Here is a 26,219-nt window from a genome sequence, read left to right as displayed (position 1 = left end):
ATTCTTAGAATTGTTTATAGATGAACATCACGAGGGTTACTTTGTGGAAGTTCTGGGAGATCTCTCTTGGAATTCTTTAAAAATTGTCTGAAAGGATACTTATAGATATTCCTTGGACAATCCATGGATAGCGGACTTTGGGGCAAGTGTGCCACCCCTGCTTTTTTTATAAAAACTATAATATTTATTTTCTCTTTGAGCTTAACAGTATGTTCTATTATAGTTCACAATACAATGATCAAAATACGATGAAAATTTCTCTATTTTTCACGTATTTACATCGACTTGTGCAAAGACAACCAAATTTGAGTGATTTTTTTATAAGATTTCGTTGTTTCAAAATAGCATGGTGGAGGGTAAATTATTACCAGATTTTTCTAACGTTCTGTACATCGTGAAACTATTCAAATGTGTAAGTTATTGTGGCATTTGAACGAAAAAATTATTTAGTTTTACATACGAAATCCAGTTTGGTTGAAATGTTTACTTATTGGGGCAAGTGTGCCACCTATTTGGTAAGCAAAAAATGTTGGAGTGAAATTTATAAAAATGTAAACATCATCAACAAAATTATAATAATAAACCGAAATGAGGCACCAGTAGCAGTTTCTGAAGTAAAGTAGGGGAATAACTGACATGTTTGCCCCTAAAGTAATTTTTTCTCAAAATATTCAATAATAATATGTTTTTTGGCTTATTAAGTACTGTTTTACATAACTTCATCATTATTTTAATGTTATTTAGTGCTGATCTAGTTTAATATTATATATATTCGCCATAATATTAGGGTAATACATTATTAGGATACAAAAATAACCATTTTAGTTATTCGAATTGAGTAATAGGAAGTTACCCTTTTTTTTAACCTTGTTATAAAGCATCCCCTTATTACGGTAAACTTAAAATTATTTTTTAAACTATCGATTAGCGTCTGCTATGTAAGTAATATTAATATGAAATAAAGAAAATTTCATTACAAGTAGAATTACATGCGATGTTCATTCGGTGGCCGTCTTGCCCCATATGGGTGGCATACTTGCCCCATAGTGTCGAAAAATTGGTTATTTTGGATGATATTTGAGAAGCTCCAAAACTAATACTTTTTGAAATAATTTTCTTCTTAAATGGCATAGTGGTTATGAAAAGATGTGAAACTAACATCATGAGGCTAAATTGGTGGATTTTATAAGCTTTAGACAAAGTTAGAGATCAATTTGCTTAAGGTGGCACACTTGCCCCAAATTCCGCTAGATTGTTTTGTAGTTACTAAGGGAATTCTTTCACTTCCAGATGACTCCATTGAGAAATTATTGAAAGATTCACTGGAGGCATCCTTGGAAGGTTTCCTGATGAAGTTCAGTGATAAATTTTAGGAAGAACACCTGGAAAAAATCGTGTAAAATCCCTTGGCATTGCTCTGACTTGGCATTTGTTGGTGGTTGAATCTAGAAAAAAAAAATGTGTTCTTGTAGCTCCATAATAAAACTCGCGAAAAAAAAACGATGCCAAAAAAAGTTATATCGAGGTTAAAAATACGTTACAAACAGGTGACGTTATATCGAGATATGACTAGGGTGACCATACGTACCGTATTTAACGGGACAGTACCGTTTTCATCCCCACGACGGGCTGTCCCGTCGTTTTATGGAAAATGCTAGATTTGTCCCGTATATTAAGAAATGGAGAATTGGCACATAATTTTCAACACCAGTAAAACAATAACATTAAAAACATAACAAACAGTTTTTAGAAATATTTCAGAGTATATTGTCTTACTCATCTACTTTCCAAGCAATTATTAATTTCTCAAACAGAGTTAAACTTGATCCGTACATGCTTCTGCTTAACTTTTTGCGTTTCTTTACTCATATTTATGCCAAATTTTGGAGGATTTCCAAAATACGGATCTTCATAAGATTATTATTCTATAATACCTAAAATTATAAAGAACAACTAAGTGTTTACTTCTGATACGCAATTGATTGAATTAACTGTTTAAAAAGTGGATATTTCAAAAAAGTAATGAAATATTAGAAAAATTCACGTTTGAATTAGAAAAATTGAAAAGTGTGACGATTTTTTTTACTTAAAAAACGCTGCTTCTCGGAAATCAAAGATTGCGCTTCAAGGTTCTTAAGTGATTTTTAATGAATCATACAGACATGTAGCTTGGGATTGCATTCTTTCCCTCGAATGGCGGTTTCCCGAATGTCGTTCTCCCGTCAGTTCTCAGAATGCTAGTTCCCCGAACAACTCAGTTCTCCGAAAAGTCATAACACTCATAATTGTCAGAACCTTTCGCTTTTCAAGGTGGTGAACAATATGTATTTTTGGCAATATGTATTTAGTCGAGAATGATCAAATATCTCCTTCTTTGGAGGCTTATCGATCTTTCTAACTCAACACTATCTCACTACCCGAGCAGAAGCTCTGACCATTAAATCGAGATATTGATTTGATAGACATAAGAGATAAAAGATCTGAGGATAATATCAAAATTTTATTCCTTGAACTTCTGAGCCGTAGCTAAATTTGATGTTGAAAGATCTAAGGAAAAGCTCGCTGATATTGGTGAGATCTTATAAAAGCTAAATATGATATGCTAATAGTATTCCAGGAGTAAATTTTAGATATTATTTTCGGATCTTCTATCTCTTATATCTTTCAAGTTAATATCACTTTTGTATGTCCATATCAAAATTTGCTATTACTTAGCATTTTCGCCTGCTCAGGTTAAGACTATTATTTCACTTTTTTGAGCTGCATTGCTTTACAAGGGAACGGGCCATTCGGGGAAATGGCTTCAGAGAAACGGGCCATTCGGGGAAAAGTAGCACAATCGCATAATCTATGTCTTTTAAAATTGTCCCGTTTTTTTTATTTGTCCCGTTTTTATCTGGTTGGCTTATGGTCAGCCTATATATGACTGGAATGCATAAAATTACTTAGAACAAAAATGTTCAAATTTTCGAGAAAATAGAGCGGGATCAACTCACCCCGGGTCATAAGGCACATGTTGGGTAGGTTAAACACATTGATTTGCATGTTTTGTTGTAACCTTTGTCATTCCGTTCGTCTACATGACCCCCTGTTTGTCGCTTGTCCCACCATGTTCCTTTCGAAACCCGTTTGTCTGTACCGTTACAGGTTGCTATGTCCACTTTTCGTGGACCAGCATCAGCATCATGTTAGTACACCAAATTACATTAAGCTGCTGAAAAAACCCTTCCATTCCATTCTTTCCTAGAAAATGATTGTATTCCTACTTATTCGGTAATTTTACGGTTCTCCAAAGCTAACATACACTGCTACAATATTTGTATTTTTTTCACATATTTGAGGCATCGAAATAAACACTAATTTTAACTTCCAATCACTTATTTTTCAATCAAATTTACTTTAGTTTTACACGATTGTGTAAAATTCAAGTATTTCTAGTTGTGCTTTCAAAATAAATTCAATTAAATCCACATGATGCTGTAACAGTACATTATTTTGGTTTATTGTTACAGCCGTCTTCAGTTTACATGGCATTGACATTTAAATATTTTTTTTCTGTGTAGTACAATAAGAAGCAATCATCACATTGTAATAGAAATCCGATGAATTCCGCTCCGTTATGCCTAATGGCACTTGAGCCTGTTGAATTAATGATAAGTAGAATAAGTCCCCCGGGGATCAAGTCCGCCAAATCTCCCCTAATTCCTAAAATATTTTTTGCAGACATTCCTGGAGTTCCCGGAAGAATTTTTACATTGAACAATGAAAAGTAAGGAAGAAATGTATGGATGAATCACTGGAAAATAGCTATACACTACCAGAAAATGGTTCGCATGCTTCTTAAAAATGTTGATATTATTTATTTATCGATTTATTTATTTGCTTCAATACATGTATATTGAGTGTATTATTAAGTGTAACTTTAACAATCTTCGTTAATAATTATAATGTATCATTTAAAAAAGCAGAAATGAAGAGTTGCATGAATCGATATTGAAGGGACAATTGAGTTATAGAACACAAAATCAGAGCAAATGCGGTTCAAGCATCCGTCAGGGTAGTAATGAAAACCAACTATCACCATGGTTCCATAACTCTATATCGAAATATTGAATATCGAGTTATGGAGATTTGACTGTAGTTCACACAAAAAATTCTAAATTATTAGTAATTTTCTATGATAGGTATTTCGGCTGTTAGTAATAAATTAATTCTAATGAATGACATACGTTGTTGTAGTTCTCGTTCGGCTGCATTGTGATGTCCTTCTGTTCCCGTTCTGGAAGAATTGTGAGAGGCTGATTAAGGTATTGCAAAAATCAGCTGATGTGTATAATTCGCACAACGTCGTCACTTAACAAGCAAACTCATCATTATGATCCGAAAGCAGTGGACATAAACTCAACACGTGGAGGTCAACCGTATACACTAAACAGTAACGGTAATTTACATTACACAAGCACACTTATATCTTCAAGAAGATCTGCCCGCCTGTTCTACGAAGCTTTCGTCACATTTCCCAGGCAGCAGGCCGTGTTTGCCAAACTTCACACGAAAACAGCTGCCTACTGCTCAAGCGTCAATATGATGGTTTAACTATTTAGCAGCAGTAGGCATTACAATTACACCACCCTTTCGCGCTTATATCCGGACGGCCTTCTTCGTTTCCAACTTGAGGCGTGTTGCCACTTGGTGATTGCACCCGATATTATGTTCTACCGGGCCGGATTTCACACTGACTGAACACCACTGAGAAACGACTCCGCTTCTTGCGCTACCGCAAGTGATCCAAAAACTAATGGATTTCGATTGATTCACGCGTCGAGAAGGTCGGACGGAAAGCTTGCGCAAGACATTTGGAATTGTTCCACCGCGCAGTTGTTGAGATGTCACAGAGAAGAACAGGCAGTCGTTTAGTCCACCGGTTACCGTAGTCGTCGCCGTAGTCCGGCCAGGTCCAGCAGGTCGACACACTTCAAAACGCGAACGCAGACTGAAGCTGCCGCAGCAGTGGATTTCTTCTACGTCTGTCTACAGCGCTGCTCGGGGTTGGGGTTGGGGCTATACTAGTACACTCCCGTGCAAAAGTTTGGGGTCACACCCCTCAAGAGTGTTCTGTCCATATCTCTGTGAATACACGTTGGACTAATTGAAACTATTTATGGTCCATTCAAGAAGCAATCAGTTTATTTTACTTCGATGTATTTCGACATCAACATTCATTGAATTTTGTTTGCTGAATTTGTCGGGGAACAAGGTCCAATCCTGAGTATAAGCGAACAACGACAATCAAAATGAATATGAGAAAAGCACTTATTTTCGAACTTCAAGATTTTTGTGCCAATTTTCGGATTTTCAAACAAAGTAGGCAAATCGTAGGAACGGGTCGAACGAAAACTAGTGATGGGTCGATGATTAGTGCTCTTCCCCTTTTTGATTCACAGTGCTTCGGAAAGCCCAAGCAAGCCATGTCGTTTTTTCGTGGCGTCGGTATAAAAGTTTTTTTTTCGTTTCGTTTCGCGCTTTTTGCTAGGTAGTGCTTCGGAAAGCCCAACTGGTGAGCTCGTTTCATGCTTATGATAACACAATTTTAACGTGGCAAACAAACTATGAATGGTTCGTCACTGCAAGTGTGGATATTAACCCTTATTCCTGATTTATATGATTTTAATACACACATAGGGAGCCGGATCCTATTTTTGGCACTTTTGATTCACTTCAGCAGTAGTTTTTTTTTTTTTTGAAGCTACTAAGCTCATGTTTGATTATAACAAGTGTCGCATTGAAAAGCTTCCTATTGTAAAGTTTCAGACAAATTGGTCAAGAAAAAACCCCCATGCCAAAGTAATTCATGAAAGTGCCCAAGTAGCTCTGCACCCTACCTTTCTTTTTTTGTCATACGTTCCATTATTTACGCTTAAATAAGCTAGAGATCATTGAGATCGGTCGGAAAATAATAGAGATATTCACAAAATAATTTGCATATAAGATAACGATTCCAGAACCGCATTGATTCAAAAACTTTGTCTGACTCAATTCGAAGAAAATTAGACATGTTTTTAAGTGTAATTTTTAAAAATTTCACAATTTCAAGTTAAACATTAAATTTTAAAAATCAAGAAGTGTTTGTGGGGCTCAGAGAGCCGTAGCGGTAAACGCGCAGCTATTCAGCAAGACCAAGCTGAGGGTCGTGGGTTCGAATCCCACCGGTCGAGGATCTTTTCGGGTTGGAAATTTTCTCGACTTCCCAGGGCATAGAGTATCATCGTACCTGCCACACGATATACGCATGCAAAAATGGTTATTGGCATAGTAAGCTCTCAGTTAATAACTGTGGAAGTGCTCATAAGAACACTAAGCTGAGAAGCAGGCTCTGTCCCAGTGAGGACGTAACGCCAGAAAGAAGAAGGAGAAGTGTTAAAAATACCTAGTAACTCATTACCTTCTGAATAAACTTTAAATAATTTCAATTACATGAGTTATCACAGAGATAGGGGAAGGGGTGGTAAAATGAACACCTTAAGAAAATCATCTTGTTTCTGATAGAAAAACGAGGAATTTGTACAGTTCAATCGCACAACATCAAAAATAGGGATGTAATCTATAGCAGCTATATGGATTCAGACTAAGATAGCTAAATTTTCACATATTTTCATCGCTATCAAAAAGCGATGCAAATGTTCATTTTACCTGCACTATGTGGGTAAAATGAACAGCGATTGGTGGTAAAATGAACATCACGCAAAAAACGTGAGCAAAACAAATATATCTGAAAATTTTCATTGCCCCACCGCAAATACATCCAATAATGATTATAACCCATTCAAAAAGAATTCTAAAGGTATCAGATTTGACATCATATCATAACGATATTCAACTCACTGAAAAACCTCAAGTCTTCCGAGCTAAAAGTTACGTCAGTTGTAATTTTCAAACGCGGTTTTCTAAAATCTTAGTTTTCGTTGATATTTTTACTTCAATTGACCTACGTATTAACTCGAACACTCAGATTTATGCTTTAAATCATCCGTGCGTGATAAAAATTCATCGAAATTTGTTTTTTTCTTGGTAAAAGCACGGTGTTCATTTTACCACCCCTGTTCATTTTACCACCACTTCCCCTATGAACAAAACAATTCTAAGTGTTTTTAGGGGGTGATCCACAACTTTTGTACGGTAGTGCAGGTTAGCACATGTGAGCTGGGAGGCTAACGAATGGCGCGCGAATTTCTTGCCACTACTTTCCGTTTGTTTTTGAAGGTAGGCCGCGCGCGCCAGTGAGGAGCGACGGAGAAGGTGCAAGAACTGGCAGCCTTGGGGAGAATGATTTTTTTTTGTTTCATCCAATATTCCGATTCGCCGCTTCTGGGGCAACAGAGCCAAACCGCCAGCAGTGAGAATTTGACCACATGCACTTGGCGCTGTATACAATGCGAATAATTCTATGCAAAGGCAAAAAGTAGCCCATGTATAGTACATGTGTAGGCTCCCAAACTCTGCATAGTGTTGCATATGTAATTGAAGCTGTTTTGCGTGGTAATTAGAAGGAAGTAGATCAATACAACAAGCTAAGAAATATTTAATAAGATGAATTTTTCATCAAAGGATTTATGTCTTTCGGAAGCATCCATAAATGACGTAGCATTTTCAGGTTCATTATTATCGTACTCTATTTATACATACCTATTGCATGGTTTGTCTTGCAATCACCATACACTGCACATTAGATTTTTCACTCTTTTGGCTTATGATACATCGCAAAAAATAAGAGTTTTATCATAATAGTACAGTATTATATCTTGAGGATTCGCAGCTATTCAGCAAGACCAAGCTAAGGGTCGTGGGTTCGAATCCCACCGGTCGAGGATCTTTTCGGGTTGGAAATTTTCTCGACTTCCTAGGGCATAGAGTATATTCGTACCTGCCACACGATATACACATGCAAAATTTTCCATTGGCATAGTAAGCTCTCAGTTAATAACTGTGGAAGTGCTCATAAGAACACTAAGCTGAGAAGCAGGCTCTGTCCCAGTGGGGACGTAACGCCATAAAAGAAGAAGATATCTTGAGGAGGCAGACTACAAAAGCGGTCTAAGTAGTGTGTCTCACAATTGACGAACAATTACACAACAATTTTCAACAGTTACATTCGATTTGGTGAGATATCTCTTTGCTGCAATATGCAGTACAGGGAATGAATAATATAGTCATAGGCCGTTTTTCGTTGAAAATGGTATAGTTTGAAATCAAACTTTCCCACTCCATGGCCTGATGAAGATTTTTTGTAATCGATTTCTTGACTAAGAAAATTAGTTTTATGCTTGATTTTTATAAAATGATACAAGTACCATTTTTGGGGGATTGAAAAATCAACTTCTAGGCGAAATAAAAAGCCGAAACATCAGATTACTGCCAATGATTTTACCAAAATGTATTCAATAGTTCCATCCAATTTCTGCAAAAGTCTGTTATGAATATCAAAAGGTTTCAGCCAAGAATCTTGCCGGCATTACTTAGCAATTACTTTTTGTCTCAAAAATTTCTCCAGGGATTCCTCTAGATATTTTTCCTGACATTCTTCTAGGAAATTTACCAAGAATTACTCTACGAATTCTTTCAGAAATTGGTCTTGGATGTTATTCTGTTTTCTTCACGTAAGGACTGTTCATTTTATAAAGTGGACAGCTTGTGTACCTATGCTACAGTACTGGACAGAATAAAGTACGCATTGGCTGTTTTTCCATACATGTTTGGAGATCTGAATCTCAGCTTTTAGTGGTCCGATTGATCCGAAATTTTCACCACAGCCTAGATATAACATAGATTTTACTCAATTAAAATATCACTGCATTTGAAACACAATCTTTTAAATTATTGAAAATCTCTCAATTTGCAAAATATTGCAAAATTTAATTTTGAAAATATTTTGAAAACAATCAGTTTTACCGAAAAATTATGTTCTGCAAACTTGTGTGTCTTATCAAATTGTACATTTTTGCAGAAGGACATACTGCTCTAAGTATTTTCATTTAAAAATTATTTTTAGTTATTCGAGATTAGAAATTGGCTCGAAAATTCGACTAGGGTAGATGTATCAATAGTGGAGGTACTAAGCACGATTGAACTTCATTTAATCGCATAAATTCAAAAATCGCAATTAATGTATATGTTGATGTTGTAACGGGAAGTAACGACCATTGATTTAATGAGTCCTTCAAAAGCAGGCCTGCCCAACCTTTTTGAACCGTGGGCCAAATCTTAGAGACAATATTGTGGAAATCTGCCCAAGGTTTTGTTAGTAATCTGTTACATTACATCTAATGTTTGTGCAAGTGCTTACGCGTTTATTCCTCCAGTTTTTTTTTTTTTCAAAATTCATATCCAGTGAAATTTTTATTCAGTGAGATTGTGGTTGATCAACTTAGACGATTGGCTCCAGAATCTGTTCAAGTTTAAAAGAAAATCAGTTTTATGTATCAAAAAGCGAAGAAAGTCATAGTAATATAATGTGATGAATCATTCGACTAGTCGAGTCTAGTGCACGACACTGAAGACGGCCTTACAGTTGAGGTCTAAATACGCGTATCTGTCAAAATATACAAACTATAGTGGAATTAAATGGTATAGTACGAAATTCGGTTTTTTTACTACTTATAGGTATTTCACTAATCAGCTCGTAGGTTTATTATCATAGAAATATAGCATGAACCAAGCGTCCACTTTATAAAATGAATAGTGTAATAAAAAAAATCATTTCATTTGGTGCTGAATCTAAAATGTGCTACCGGGACTCTGGAACATTATATTTTTGCGATTTCTAAAATGTATTTCAAGGAAATACATATTTTTGGGTAAATTTTACCCATAATATGTATGAGAAACTAACTCCCGATTGATCATATTATTACACCCATAAACACATAGTGGTATAAAAATATAGAGGATGAATGTATCGTCTTCCTCTGTTATTTATTGTACAGTCGAAGCTCGTTATAACAACCACTTTTATAGCGACAAAAGCGCATTATAACGACATTTTTCTGTCCCTTGAAAAACATTTTAATGTTATCGCTAATCTCTAAAACGGCATTTCTCTATTACGACGGTCCCACAAGAACAATCATGCGAATAGAGACAATGAACTTGAATGAACAATCAGAGACGAACTTATTATTAAAGTTTTATTCAATAATTTTGAAAATAGTTTTCCATACAAATGAAAAATCAGCTTATACATAGTGCCTGTGTTTAAAATATCAGTATCTATGAAACACCCACAAAACGAATATGTTGATTGTACGGTATCCAGCCATTTGGCCGAATGCCGTTTGGCCGAATTACGAACAAAAATAAATAAAAAAAAGCTTCAACGGTGATGAGAAGGATTCATAAGTGTGGCTCAATAACTGATCAGCTAATCAAGTTGCTGATTTTTATTATGTGACCGAACGTCATGTTTGTCACTATATTAGTGCTCCAAGAGAATAATTAAAACGATCCGTTAATTCAGGACGAAGTTGTGAACTCGCCTCAAGACTCAAAGCTGATGGTTGGTTCGATTCTGGAGTACCAACGGTGTGCTAGGGTTTAGAGTGATTTTCATCCAAAATTTTTCCTTCTTTTAAACATAGACTATTCTTTCTTTTGTACTAGTTCCATAACTATTGGCAATAATTAAGCTTATAATTCAATTGAAAATTTAACCTTCTGTAAATCATCGGCAGTTCTTTGTATATAGATAGATATACTGATGTAGATATACTGATATAATAATTATTTGATTATACTTGCTTCAATTTTTATACGAGATTTTTCCTTCCTTTGATCATAGGCTGTTCTTTCATTTTGGAATACTGGCAGCTATTCCCGCTAGCGGAAAAGTGAATAATTGCTTATTATAGATGTTCTTCTTTCAGAATTATTGACTATTTCTGAAACTAATACGTAAGAGCTGTATATCATTGATGATTTATCCTTCTTTAAGAATTAACTGCTTTTTGAAATTAATTACAAATGCATGCTAACTGTTCACTATTGTTTTTAACTTTTTTCCGGCTAAACGGCATTCGGCCAAATGAACCTTTCGTCCAAACGGCATTCGGCCAAATGACCTGGAACTGATTGTACCAGTTAGTAGTTAAAATAGTAGGATTCCACGAAATTATTGGTCAGATTTATAATATTTTAAGCCATGGAAGAATGCCAGGCGGATTCCAGACAGAATTTTAAACAGGATTCTTTGATAATAGAGAATTACCTAACATTGAGATTAGGACATGAGTGAAAAATAATGGGATAGGTTATTTTTTGCAACAACAGTATTTTTGTTCCTCCAAAATAATGCTCCAAAATGACTGATAACCGTTTCAATGAGTATAGAACTTTTCGTTATATTGTTTTTATTGATTAGAGAAAACATTTGCTATTCAATTATTTCCGCCGCCGGTTATCTGGATAACACTTGCTTAGGAATCTTCTTTTGATCTCTTTCTTCTATTTTTCAATACAAAATGTTTGCACTACGAATATTCTAAAAATTATTGTAGAATTGAAGGAGAAAATATTCGAAGCTCATATTTATTTAAAAAAAAAATGATCTATAATTTTTTGAATATATTCTGCAATTGCCCTTCGTTCTTGAGTCAAGAAAGTATGACTTAAAATAAGCATTACCGAAATTTGATAAAAATTTCTTTTGACATACCGGACAAATGTATTAAAACTTATGGTATTTCTCCATAAGTTTTAATACATTTGTTGATTTGTTTATTTGGAGCAGGGAAAAGCCCATTTGAACTGAGCAATATTGAGCTCTTTCTCAAATGGGCACAAAACCTCCACTTCTTTTCGTATCAACAGAATATTACATTTGTTTCCAACTGATACAAAGATTACTTAAATCTACTTAATAATTATGACTTATATAAACCTAGCTTCCCAGAGCCAGTTAGATTTTTTTACGAAGACTTGGACGGGAAAGATGAAAATCAAATTCATTGAAACAACGGTTGAACCATCGGCACATACTTTTGAATGGTTCGTGATGTCCGTAGTTTGTGCGAGCACCGTGCAAAAATTTGTCCAGTAAGTCAAATATTTTTTTTAATAAAGTTCGTTAATGTAATTTATTTGGGTCATAAGTGGATCAGCAATGTCTACAATAATCTTTTTCAGGAGTATCCGGGAATTCTGACAGTTCACCTTGAAAAGAAATTTCAAACATTTTGTATGTCTTCTTGCAGAAGTCTTACCAATGTAAACTAAAGTTTAAGTATTACTAAATTTCTCATGACAGTTTTTGAGAAGATTGATGAACGATGAACAGAAGTCACCCTACACATAAAAAAATCATTGAAAATTTGATTAAATATCTCACGTGAACATGCCAAAAGTGTGCTTTGTACAAGAGGCGCTCAAATGAGGGTCCACCAAGGGCACCGTGAGACCACACTATAGCTCTGCTATCAGTATACTCTGGCAAATAGTTGGCTTGGATTGGTACAGAGCAAAATACAAATGTTTGACATTGCACAAATTTCATCAGAGTTGAAACCGATGTTTGTCTGTTGATTTATGCTTGGCCAAATATTTGTACATTTGGAAAAGTGTGCACTGATATCTTCAATCAAGCTACACGCCAAGCCGTTTCAAAAAGGGAGTTAGCCGAAAAGAAGAACTGATTCAATTTCGATCGCCGTTCTTTTACAATACACATCCATCTTTTTTCAGACGGGGTTGGTGGTCTGATGGCTACCGCTTCTGCTTCATAAGCAGAAGGTCATGGGTTCAATCCCAGGCCCGTCCCTTTCCTCGTACTTTGTAGTTGTATATCTTTCACTTGCTTCGATCTTCCATTCTAAATATATCACACTCAAACTGTTCGTTCATAGCAAACGCTAGAACCAGAGACGGACAAGAAACCGTTTCCCTAACGCTTCCATTCTTCCACGCGCATGCCTTCCCTTACACCTGATTAATAGGCAGTCTGCTAACCACAAAAGCAAACCTCTCTGACATGCCTTTCCCCCAATCCAAACACTCCCGCATGAAGTGGCGTAGATGCAGTGGTATATACGGTCTACGTGGGAGCCAGTATGATGCATCATCGATTCCTCCCCCTTCCCCACATTGGTCTGCATTCTGACGTGGCAGGCTCCAGTGTCGTCTAAAAATAGAAGATCGCCAGCACTTATACACTGAGGATGCCTGTTAGTCCCAAGCAGTCATTCGGTTGGTTACTTTTGTAAGTGCAGCTGATCATGCGATACTGGAGTAGTATCCACGGGCGGCCAATCAAGCTCAAGCTCAAGCTCAATACACATCCATCTTTTTTCAGTGCTTTCTTATGCATGCACTCTGTCACCTCGTTATGCCCACAATCAAAATTTTGAATATTATCTTAACACGTACGTCCCCAACCCCCTTTTCGACTATAATTTTAAAATTCAAATTGATGGTTCTCAGCCGTTTTTTGACGGATTTTGAAGATTTTTGCATGGATCGGTCACAAAATTCTTCTAGTTTCAGGGACTGAGTTCGACATTCCGGTAATGACCATGGTTCCGGATATATTCAGGGGAGTACTGGGGTAACCTCCATTGCCGTGATGTTGGCCACTTTTTGATCGCATCTAAAACCCCGCTTGTGACACATCAAACTTCACGATTTTGCATAATATCCACATTAGGATTCATTGTGAGACTTTTGGCCACATTGGGCACTGACATGGACACTCCGGGAACCTGGTGCCCCCGGGGAAGAGGACACTTTGCAGAAATGAACAAAACCTATCTTGCGACGTATCAAACTTCATGTTTTTGCAAAAAATGTACGTTAGGAATCATTATGAGACTTTTCGACCATATTTGGCCCCTACCATGGACACTCCGGGAACCTGGTGCCCTTGGGGAAGAGGACACTTTGCAGAAATGAACAAAACCTATCTTGCGACGTATCAAACTTCATGTTTTTGCAAAAAATGTACATTGGGAATCATTATGAGACTTTTTGAAAATATTTGGCCCCTACCATGGACACTCCAGGAACCTGGTGTTCCCGGGGAAGAGGACACTTTGCAGAAATGAACAAAACCTATCTTGCGACGTATCAAACTTCATGTTTTTGAAAAACATGTACATTGAGAATTATAATAAGACTTTTTGATTATATTTGGCCCCTACCATGGACACTCCGGGAACCTGGTGCCCCCGGGGAAGGGGACACTTTGCAGAAAACAAAAAAAACAATCTTGTGACGTATCAAACTTCATGTTTTTGAAAAACATGTACATTGAGAATTATCATAAGACTTTCTGAACATATTTAGCCCCTACCATGGACATTCCGGGAACCTGGTGCTCCCGGGGAAGAGGACACTTTGAAGAAATGAACAAAACCTATCTTGCGACGTATCAAACTTCATGTTTTTGCAAAAAATGTACATTGTAAATCATTATGGGACTTTTCGACCATATTTGGCCACTACCATGGACATTCCGGGAACCTGGTGCCCCCGGGGAAGAGGACACTTTGCAGAAATGAACAAAACCTATCTTGCGACGTATCAAACTTCATGTTTTTGCAAAAAATGTACGTTAGGAATCATTATGAGACTTTTCGACCATATTTGGCCCCTACCATGGACACTCCGGGAACCTGGTGCCCTTGGGGAAGAGGACACTTTGCAGAAATGAACAAAACCTATCTTGCTCCGTATCAAACTTCATGTTTTTGCAAAAAATGTACATTGGGAATCATTATGAGACTTTTTGAAAATATTTGGCCCCTACCATGGACACTCCGGGAACCTGGTGCCCCCGGGGAAGGGGACACTTTGCAGAAAACAAAACAAAACCAATCTTGCGACGTATCAAACTTCATGTTTTTGAAAAACATGTACATTGAGAATTATCATAAGACTTTTTGAACATATTTGGCCCCTACCATGGACATTCCGGGAACCTGGTGCTCCCGGGGAAGAGGACACTTTGAAGAAATGAACAAAACCTATCTTGCGACGTATCAAACTTCATGTTTTTGCAAAAAATGTACATTGTAAATCATTATGGGACTTTTCGACCATATTTGGCCACTACCATGGACATTCCGGGAACCTGGTGCCCCCGGGGAAGAGGACACTTTGCAGAAATGAACAAAACCTATCTTGCGACGTATCAAACTTCATGTTTTTGCAAAAAATGTACGTTAGGAATCATTATGAGACTTTTCGACCATATTTGGCCCCTACCATGGACACTCCGGGAACCTGGTGCCCTTGGGGAAGAGGACACTTTGCAGAAATGAACAAAACCTATCTTGCGACGTATCAAACTTCATGTTTTTGCAAAAAATGTACATTGGGAATCATTATGAGACTTTTTGAAAATATTTGGCCCCTACCATGGACACTCCGGGAACCTGGTGCCCCCGGGGAAGGGGACACTTTGCAGAAAACAAAACAAAACCAATCTTGCGACGCATCAAACTTCATGTTTTTGAAAAACATGTACATTGAGAATTATCATAAGACTTTTTGAACATATTTGGCCCCTACCATGGACATTCCGGGAACCTGGTGCTCCCGGGGAAGAGGACACTTTGCAGAAATGAACAAAACCTATCTTGCGACGTATCAAACTTCATGTTTTTGCAAAAAATGTACATTGGGAATCATTATGAGACTTTTTGAAAATATTTGGCCCCTACCATGGACACTCCGGGAACCTGGTGCCCCCGGGGAAGGGGACACTTTGCAGAAAACAAAACAAAACCAATCTTGCGACGTATCAAACTTCATGTTTTTGCAAAAAATGTACATTGAGAATTATCATAAGACTTTTTGAACATATTTGGCCCCTACCATGGACATTCCGGGAACCTGGTGCTCCCGGGGAAGAGGACACTTTGCAGAAATGAACAAAACCTATCTTGCGACGTATCAAACTTCATGTTTTTGCAAAAAATGTACATTGTAAATCATTATGGGACTTTTCGACCATATTTGGCCACTACCATGGACATTCCGGGAACCTGGTGCCCCCGGGGAAGAGGACACTTTGCAGAAATGAACAAAACCTATCTTGCGACGTATCAAACTTCATGTTTTTGCAAAAAATGTACGTTAGGAATCATTATGAGACTTTTCGACCATATTTGGCCCCTACCATGGACACTCCGGGAACCTGGTGCCCTTGGGGAAGAGGACACTTTGCAGAAATGAACAAAACCTATCTTGCGACGTATCAAACTTCATGTTTTTGCAAAAAATGTACATTGTAAATCATTATGGGACTTTTCGACCATATTTGGCCACTACCATGGACATTCCGGGAACCTGGTGCCCCCGGGGAAGAGGACACTTTGCAGAAATGAACAAAACCTATCTTGCGACGTATCAAACTTCATGTTTTTGCAAAAAATGTACGTTAGGAATCATTATGAGACTTTTCGACCATATTTGGCCCCTACCATGGACACTCCGGGAACCTGGTGCCCTTGGGGAAGAGGACACTTTGCAGAAATGAACAAAACCTATCTTGCGACGTATCAAACTTCATGTTTTTGCAAAAAATGTACATTGAGAATTATCATAAGACTTTTTGAACATATTTGGCCCCTACCATGGACATTCCGGGAACCTGGTGCTCCCGGGGAAGAGGACACTTTGAAGAAATGAACAAAACCTATCTTGCGACGTATCAAACTTCATGTTTTTGCAAAAAATGTACATTGTAAATCATTATGGGACTTTTCGACCATATTTGGCCACTACCATGGACATTCCGGGAACCTGGTGCCCCCGGGGAAGAGGACACTTTGCAGAAATGAACAAAACCTATCTTGCGACGTATCAAACTTCATGTTTTTGCAAAAAATGTACGTTAGGAATCATTATGAGACTTTTCGACCATATTTGGCCCCTACCATGGACACTCCGGGAACCTGGTGCCCTTGGGGAAGAGGACACTTTGCAGAAATGAACAAAACCTATCTTGCGACGTATCAAACTTCATGTTTTTGCAAAAAATGTACATTGGGAATCATTATGAGACTTTTTGAAAATATTTGGCCCCTACCATGGATACTCCGGGAACCTGGTGCCCCCGGGGAAGGGGACACTTTGCAGAAATAAACAAAACCAATCTTGCGACGTATCAAACTTCATGTTTTTGAAAAACATGTACATTGAGCATTATTTTAAGACTTTTTGAACATATTTGGCCCCTATCATGGACACTCCAGGAACCTGGTGTTCCCGGAGAAGAGGACACTTTGCAGAAATAAACAAAACCTATCTTGCTACGTATCAAACTTCATGTTTTTGCAAAAACTGTACATCGGTAATCATTATGAGACTTTTCGACCATATTTGGCCCCTACCATGGACATTCCGGGAACCTGGTGCCCCCGGGGAAGGGGACACTTTGCAGAAATGAACAAAACCTATCTTGCGACATATCAAACTTCATGTTTTTCTAAAAATACAGGTCGGACTCGATTATCCGGAGTATCAATTTTTTTTTCACTCCGGATAATCAAATCCTCCGGATAATCGAATCACTGAAAAAAAATTGATATCTTTGATAAAATAACTTAAATAATATCTTTTTTCGTTATTTTATTTATATTATGCGGTGGCGTATCCAGATTTTTTTTTTTCTAGGAACAGTAGGGGTCTTTACAAGAAAAAACAAAATTTTTGACCAGTAGGGGGAGATCCCCCAGTACCGGACACTTAAGCCACTAAATTCATAAGTCAAAAAATATTGGTTTTATGTGCTCGTGTTACCCATTTATGATAAATATTATCATTTTTATAGTGTACAAAAATAAATTCTCGAACATTAATATGAATTTTGACATTGGATTTTGTTGATGTATTTTAGTACCAAATTGATCGATCTTGAAAGGTGGCACCCAATACCGGACACGATCTGGAAATGCCTCGAATTCTGTAAATTTGAGCATCATTGAATGTTTTTACTATAGGAATATTATATAATTACCAATTCAATGCATTTGCAACATTTACAAGAAGAATTTGAGTTTTTCTTAATTTGCAAGATGTCCATCAAAAACTTCTTTCATATATGATGAAAAATAGCACATTTTGCGATGTTGTTCTGATTGTTTATTCTTCTTAATTTTATTGCATGTTTGATGCCATGATCGACGAAATCCATGAAAAATGAATGTATTTAGAGACACTGGCGCAATAATTACAAAGATATCATATAACAAATCAAGCTGTCCGAAACTGGGGGACAGGAGGCGCTTAACAAAAATTTCAATTTGTCCATATTTTGTTCAATTATGGTACAAAATACATTCATACTATCAAATTAGGATCAGTTCGATCATGCTTGCGTGATCCAAGGTATTTTTTCATATTTAAAATAATTTCTAAATAGGCTCAAAATTAAGGTGATACGTAAATTTTTTTGAGATTTTCAAACTTTTCTACTTTTCAAAAAAGGCATACATATTTCAAGGATATGTTATTCTACGCAAACATTAGTCTCAATTATAGCTTTCTTTTCTTCTAATACACCATCTTGATTGGACCATGATTTCTCAATTTTTCGACTTTGTCCGGTATTGGGTGCTGTCCGGTACTGGGGGATCTCCCCCTATACACAAAAAAACACTTTTTTAAACCCCCTTTTCTTAAATACGTTCTAAACTTCAAAACCATTCATATTGTATATTGCAATACCAAATAATCTCAGATTTAAGCATAAAAATTGAAAAACAAGAACATCAAAAAACAAATTCCGGATAATCGAGTCTAAAATTCCGGATAATCGAATCCCGGATAATCGAGTCCCCGGATAATCGAGTCTCCGGATAATCGAGTCCGACCTGTATATACATCGGTTATCATTATGAGACTTTTCGACCGTATTTGGCCAGTACCATGGACACTCTGGGAACCTGGTGCCCCCGGGGAAGAGGACACTTTGCATAAATGAACAAAACCTATCTTGCGACGTATCAAACTTCATGTTTTTCTAAAAAAAATATACATCGGTAATCATTATGAGACTTTTTGGCCCACCACCATGGACACTCCGGGAACCTGGTGCCTTTGAAAAAGAGAACGTTTTGCGATGATGTACGAAATCATCTTGCGGCGTACCGAATTTCAGTTTTTTGCTAAATATGTACATTGAGAATCATTTTAAGACTTATGATCACTCGGTCACTACCCTTGATTCCTTCGGGGAAGAGGACACTTTGCAATAATTTACGAAACCAATGTGACGTGTCAAATTCTAGATTTTTGCAAAATATGTACAGTAATACCTCGATATAACGTAACTCGATTTTTATTTTCGTTACGTTATATCGAGGTTACGTTATATCGAAGCAAAATACTTTTTTTTCTGAATTTCGTTCATCATGTATTGTTTGGTGAGAAAATGGGTCTTATACTGATATTATTGAAATAGCAGGCATTTTCAATTTATCTCACATATTTTTTTAAATATTTTTCAGTATGTAATTTTTTTATATTTTTCTTTTTGTTTTATTTTTTACTTTTACGTTTTTAATGCAGTAATCCCTAATGAAATGTATTCAGGAAAAAACTTTGAAGGAATCCTTGAACACTCGGAGAAACTATAGAAGAAATTCATACATGAGATCTCTCAGAAATCTTTAAAAATGTTAATGTTGAGCAATCCATGAACATTTCTAGCAAGCAGTTATGGAATTTCAAGAATTTTGTTATGAGGAACTCGTGGTAGATCTCCTAAAGCAAATCTTTTTGTAATTTCTGGACAGAATTTTAGAATGAATGTCCCAAGAATTCTTTGAAAAATGTTTTTTTAGAATTCATGAAGAAATCACTAGAAAACTATTAAAAACAAGAACTATCTTCGAATAATTTTTCATGCAAAAGTTTCTGAACGAATACATTGTGGAATTTTCGGTAGTATTTTAGGAGAAATTTCTGGGGGATCTCAGGAGGAGGATGCTCAGTTTTTGAAATCCGTGAATATGTTTTTGTAATAAAAAACATCCATTAAAACATTTCTAGACTTATAGTCTTCAAGAATTACTTGAAGAACCCAATGAAAAAGAATCATTGGAATCTTTCTTAAGAAATTCGTGATGGAATCAGTGAAAGATTTCATTTCACATAGAATCCTTGAAGAACCTAAAGTAGTATATAGAATGGTTTCTGCATAAATATTTGTAAAAAGTTCTGCAGAAAATCATAATAAAATTGGTGGAGAAATGCCAATAAAATTGTTCTTCAGGTTTTTGGACGAATACCTGTACGGTTTTTTAAATAATTTGTAGAGCATTTCAAGAATTATAACTGGATTGTCCTTTAAAGTGGCCGCTGCAAGAATTCATGAAAAAATGCTGAAATAATGCGCTTCTATTTCATAAGCAGAAGGTCATGGGTTCAATCCCAGGCGCGTCCCTTTCCTCGTACTTTGTAGTTACAGTAATGACCCGATTTTGTCAGCCCCTGATTTTTTCTACCCCCGATTTTAGCACCTTTTTTGACCCGATTTTGTCTATCCCCGATTAGAGCATCCATTTTTCCCGATTTTGTCAACCTAAAATTTATATTTATTTTAATTAGACTAAACACATCCGATACTGGCAAAAAAGTCAATTATTACCATGGTCACGTCTATAATCGTCTAAAGATCGATTTTTTGAAATTTGAAATTCTAAATAATTATCCAAGAAACTTATCAATGTTACCTTGGATCACGGTATGTAGAAAATGGAAGTAAAAAAATAATGTTTATATCAACAAAACCATGAAACTAAGTCCTTTAGTTAAAATAAAACTTGAAATTAGTCGAAAAATTTTATCCCGATTTTGTCAACCCTAAATGCAGCATGGGGCTGACAAAATTGGGACATTACCTTATATCTTTCGCTTGCTTTTATCTACCACTCTTTGATCCATCACAGTTCATAGCATTTGCTAGAACCCGAGACGGACAGAAATAAACCGTTTTCATACGCTACCATTTTTCACCATTATAGCACGCCTTTCCTTACGCCTGATACATAGGCAGTCTACTAACCAAACCAGCAAGCTTCTCTGCCATAAAAATTACCCCACCCCTTCACCCTTCCTGCATGAACTGGCGTAGACGCAGTGGTATATATGATCTACTGTGGGAGCCAGTTGAATACATCATCAACTCCTTCCCTTTTCCCTCATTGGTCTGCATTCTGACGTGACAGGCACCTTTGTTGCCTAAAAATAGAAGATCACAGCACTTATACACTGAGGATGTCTGTTAATCCCAAGCAATCATCTGGTTGGTTCCTTGTGTGAGTGGAGCTGACTGGCGATACTGCAATAGCAACCACGGGGGGCCAATCAAGCTAAAGCTCAAACTCATTGATAATTTTTTTGAGTTTTTTACCAGTTTAGCTTATACCATGGACAATCGGAGAACATAATTCCTGGATATATATTTTTTGCACTTCACTGGAATAAGGTTTTCGTGCATGAAGCAATATCAAAAATAATTGAATCCCATATTTTGTCGTATATGCTAGTTTTGCAAATGTAGTACGCAGTGTTTTTGTATTTTTTTTTCTGTTCGTTTAGTTAGGGAAAAATAAAATGCTGTTCATAGCGATACTAAATACATGTCTGACAGTCTTCATTTTACGTTCTGCATGTATTTCACACATTTCTCGTTTGCAGACGTATTACTAATGGATTGGCGGGAATTACGCAATATGAATCTTATTACATCGTCAGTCAGTTATTATTGAAAAAAATCTATGATGAAACATGAAGTTTGATACGTCGCAAGATAGGTTTTGTTCATTTCTGCAAAGTGTCCTTTTCCCCGGGGGCACCAGGTTCCCGGAGTGTCCATGGTAGGGGCCAAATATTTTCAAAAAGTCTCATAATGATTCCCAATGTACATGTTTTGCAAAAACATGAAGTTTGATACGTCGCAAGATAGGTTTTGTTCATTTCTGCAAAGTGTCCTCTTTCCCGGGGGCACCAGGTTCCCGGAGTGTCCATGGTAGGGGCCAAATATTTTCAAAAAGTCTCATAATGATTCCCAATGTACATGTTTTGCAAAAACATGAAGTTTGATACGTCGCAAGATAGGTTTTGTTCATTTCTGCAAAGTGTCCTCTTCCCCGGGGGCACCAGGTTCCCGGAGTGTCCATGGTAGGGGCCAAATATTTTCAAAAAGTCTCATAATGATTCCCAATGTACATGTTTTGCAAAAACATGAAGTTTGATACGTCGCAAGATAGGTTTTGTTCATTTCTGCAAAGTGTCCTCTTCCCCGGGGGCACCAGGTTCCCGGAGTGTCCATGGTAGGGGCCAAATATTTTCAAAAAGTCTCATAATGATTCCCAATGTACATTTTTTGCAAAAACATGAAGTTTGATACGTCGCAAGATAGGTTTTGTTCATTTCTGCAAAGTGTCCTCTTTCCCGGGGGCACCAGGTTCCCGGAGTGTCCATGGTAGGGGCCAAATATTTTCAAAAAGTCTCATAATGATTCCCAATGTACATGTTTTGCAAAAACATGAAGTTTGATACGTCGCAAGATAGGTTTTGTTCATTTCTGCAAAGTGTCCTCTTCCCCGGGGGCACCAGGTTCCCTGAGTATCCATGGTAGGGCCAAATATTTTCAAAAAGTCTCATAATAATTCCCAATGTACATGTTTTGCAAAAACATGAAGTTTGATACGTCGCAAGATAGGTTTTGTTCATTTCTGCAAAGTGTCCTCTTCCCCGGGGGCACCAGGTTCCCGGAGTGTCCATGGTAGGGGCCAAATATTTTCAAAAAGTCTCATAATGATTCCCAATGTACATTTTTTGCAAAAACATGAAGTTTGATACGGAGCAAGATAGGTTTTGTTCATTTCTGCAAAGTGTCCTCTTCCCCAAGGGCACCAGGTTCCCGGAGTGTCCATGGTAGGGGCCAAATATGGTCGAAAAGTCTCATAATGATTCCTAACGTACATTTTTTGCAAAAACATGAAGTTTGATACGTCGCAAGATAGGTTTTGTTCATTTCTGCAAAGTGTCCTCTTCCCCGGGGGCACCAGGTTCCCGGAGTGTCCATGTCAGTGCCCAATGTGGCCAAAAGTCTCACAATGAATCCTAATGTGGATATTATGCAAAATCGTGAAGTTTGATGTGTCACAAGCGGGGTTTTAGATGCGATCAAAAAGTGGCCAACATCACGGCAATGGAGGTTACCCCAGTACTCCCCTGAATATATCCGGAACCACGGTCATTACCGGAATGTCGAACTCAGTCCCTGAAACTAGAAGAATTTTGTGACCGATCCATGCAAAAATCTTCAAAATCCGTCAAAAACCGGCTGAGAACCATCAATTTAAATTTTGAATTTATAGTCGAAAAGGGGGTTGGGGACGTAGGTGTTAAAGAGTCATAGGAATCAGGACTATATCTTTCTAGAATCCTACGAGTGACACGAAACTGCTAAAAATAGTTAACATTGATCCAGGAAACCTACCATTTGTTTTCCCAGGGATTCTTCCCGTAATTTTTTCACAAATTCTTCTAGCGATTTGTCCAGAATTTGTTTCAGAATTAGTCTAAAAAATCCCTCGATTTAAACGGTATAAGTTATAATGTCAGAATTTCCCTTAACAAGATTTTTTTTTAATTAATTCTTCCAAGAATTACTTTAGGCCGTCATATTGATAAGCTGCGAGAATTTTCTCTAACTATATAGATAGAATTCTTCCAAGACATTTTAACTAAATTTTGTTTCAGAAGATTCTCTACATTTTCCATAAAATTTACAAAATTCTCTAAGAGATTCCTCCAGTTTAAATATTTCTGAGTATTCCCATAGAACAGAGAAATATCAACAAAATATTAAGGTAAAACTCCTAAGGAAAGTTACCAGATAAAATCATCAAATGACTGTAGCATTTTGCTATTGTCATTCTAAATGCTCATGTTCAAATGTTCATAAATCCGCAACATAGTTTGCTTATGAAGCAAGATGTAGTAATCTTCTACCGTACAACACGAAAACAAACACGAAAAGGCGAAAATCTTAACGTTGATATTAAGATAAATACATAATAATATATGCAAAAATGTTTAGAAAATTGATAAAAATATAGAATTCCCAAGAAATGAACAATAGAAACGAAACCCTAATATATTTGACTCCACAGTTTTTAAGTATAAATATGTTTTCAATTATTACGGCCTTGGCACTACTTTTCGTTTTTCCTTTCTTTTCTTTTATACTGTAAAATGTTTGTATACTGTTCTTAAATACTAGCTTGCAAAGAATTGCTTACCCTTGCAAATACTTGTTTAAACTTTGTTCGTGTCAATTGTGCCAACCTGTATCCATTGCGTGCTATACAAAGTAAAATTCAGAATAATTTGCAAATGGTAACATTTTTTTAACTTTATTTTCAAGATTTTTAGCCCTGGGCTAGTGAATGGTATCAACTGTTTCACTCGTATTTTACAAATCTGATATGCTAAGCAGAACAAACCTAAATTTCGATATGATTCTGAAGAGCAGTAATCAAGCATTGCTTGCAAATGTAACAGTAAATATGGAAACATTTTAATGAAGCATCTGAATCAAGTTGATGAGGTACAGTCTGCTTGAGTTTCGCGTAAAATTCAAACAATTAAGCCATTTTCTATCTACTATTCAGACGCCACTAGATGAACAATTCATTGTTTATATCGAAAAATAACTTCTCCCTGCTGCACCTCATCGAACCAACCAATTAAGCAAATATAAAATACGGATCATGCTGAACAACTTGACCTTCATTCGCACTAAAATGACGAAATGACTGGCCGCGTCGCGTCCGTCAGTCCGTCGGTCTCCGTTGAAGCTTTGACGTATCCACAAAGAGATACGGTGGAACAAAGATCGACTCAGGAAGGGTACACGGATGGATGGAGGGAGACGCATTAATTTTTTACCTTTCGTTTGCGATCTACACACTTCAGCGACTTGATTTGGGCCATTCACCCGCCCGTGGTCACGTCAAACCACCCGTTGGAGGTGTTTTGTTGAACTTAGCTTTTTCGCGACTACCCCATCGTAAAACTTACCGGATCAACCAGTCCAGCTTGAGCCACCAGTTGGAAAAACACAGTTCGAGCAATTAAATCATATTTTCGTTGACCTTGGGCAGATAGCAGCGCATGCAATTGCGAAACTTCATTTAGGCGTGTACTGGTCACAATGGGTCAAATTGAAATTAAAATTATTAAAATGACATTTGAGGTAATGGCGTTCGGCTCGGAGTAATGGAGTAGAATCATTGTTTGAATTGTAAAGAAGAAAATAACCGTCATTGTTTTAAAAAAAAAAAACAAGAATCAGTTTTTTAGTTCAAAATCAAAGCAATACTCATGAAAGTCTAGCATTACACTTCACTTGCTATCTGAAATTCAATGATACTTTTTGTAGAGATACCTTTAAAATTGAACGAAAAAACTGGTTTTTAATTTTTGATGGTTGCTGATAATTGCTTAATGGATTCTTGATATATTATCGAATCAAGATCCAGCCAATTTGTTTGCTTCGCGGATGATATGGATATTGTCGGCAGAACATTTGGAACGGTGGCAGACCTATACACCCGCCTGAAACGTGAAGCGACAAAAATCAGCCTGGAGGTAAATGCGTCAAAAATAAAGTACATGCTGATAGGCGGAACCGAACGCGACAGAGCCCGCCTAGGAACTAGTAGGAAGCAGTGTTACGATAGACGGGGATACTTTTGAGGTGGTTGATGAGTTCTCTACCTAGGATCCTTGTTAACGGCTGATAACAACGTTAGTCGTGAAATACGGTGACGTTGCGCCTACTATGGGCTCCAGAAGAAGCTGCGGTCGAGAAAGATTCACCCCCGCACCAAAAGTACCATGTACAAAACGCTTATAAGACCGCTTAGAGGACCCTCTATGGACATGAAGCATGGACCATGCTGGAAGAGGATCTGCAAGCACTTGGAGTGTTCGAGCAATTTTGATGAAAAGCAAGAAAAAAATTCGAACATTTCCATCAGTAATTGCCGATTTTCTCCAAGATTGTTTTTAGAAGAAAATGTTTTTTTATGAAAGTTTTTATTTTCGTTCAAGTAAATTTGTTAGCAAAGTCATACAAGCTAATATCTTTAAAACATTCCAAATGTTTGCAAATTGAAAACTTTTTCGCATATCTGACATCCCCTTTGATC

At 37.0% G+C, this 26,219-nt stretch overlaps 1 protein-coding gene across 12 annotated transcripts in view; it reads right to left on the bottom strand.

Annotated features, from left to right (window-relative positions):
- Nucleotides 1-26,219, bottom strand: part of LOC5578826 (progestin and adipoQ receptor family member 3) — a 103,574-nt gene that overhangs the window by 51,896 nt on the left and 25,459 nt on the right. The window contains exon 1 of one of the 12 annotated variants that reach the window (XM_021846233.1): nucleotides 4,230-4,994. The exons of the other annotated variants lie outside the window; for them this stretch is intronic. Within the exon in view, the coding sequence (XP_021701925.1) occupies nucleotides 4,230-4,256 (27 nt within the window). The 5' untranslated portion in view covers nucleotides 4,257-4,994. Of the gene's footprint in view, nucleotides 1-4,229; nucleotides 4,995-26,219 lie in introns of those variants that run through there. 12 annotated transcript variants of the gene reach the window in all.

The sequence above is a fragment of the Aedes aegypti genome, chromosome 1 (genome assembly GCF_002204515.2).
Source record: "Aedes aegypti strain LVP_AGWG chromosome 1, AaegL5.0 Primary Assembly, whole genome shotgun sequence".
In the NCBI taxonomy this organism is placed as follows: domain Eukaryota; kingdom Metazoa; phylum Arthropoda; class Insecta; order Diptera; family Culicidae; genus Aedes; species Aedes aegypti.
The sequence above is the reverse complement of the archived record's forward strand: the minus strand, read 5'-3'. Positions and strand labels throughout refer to the sequence as shown.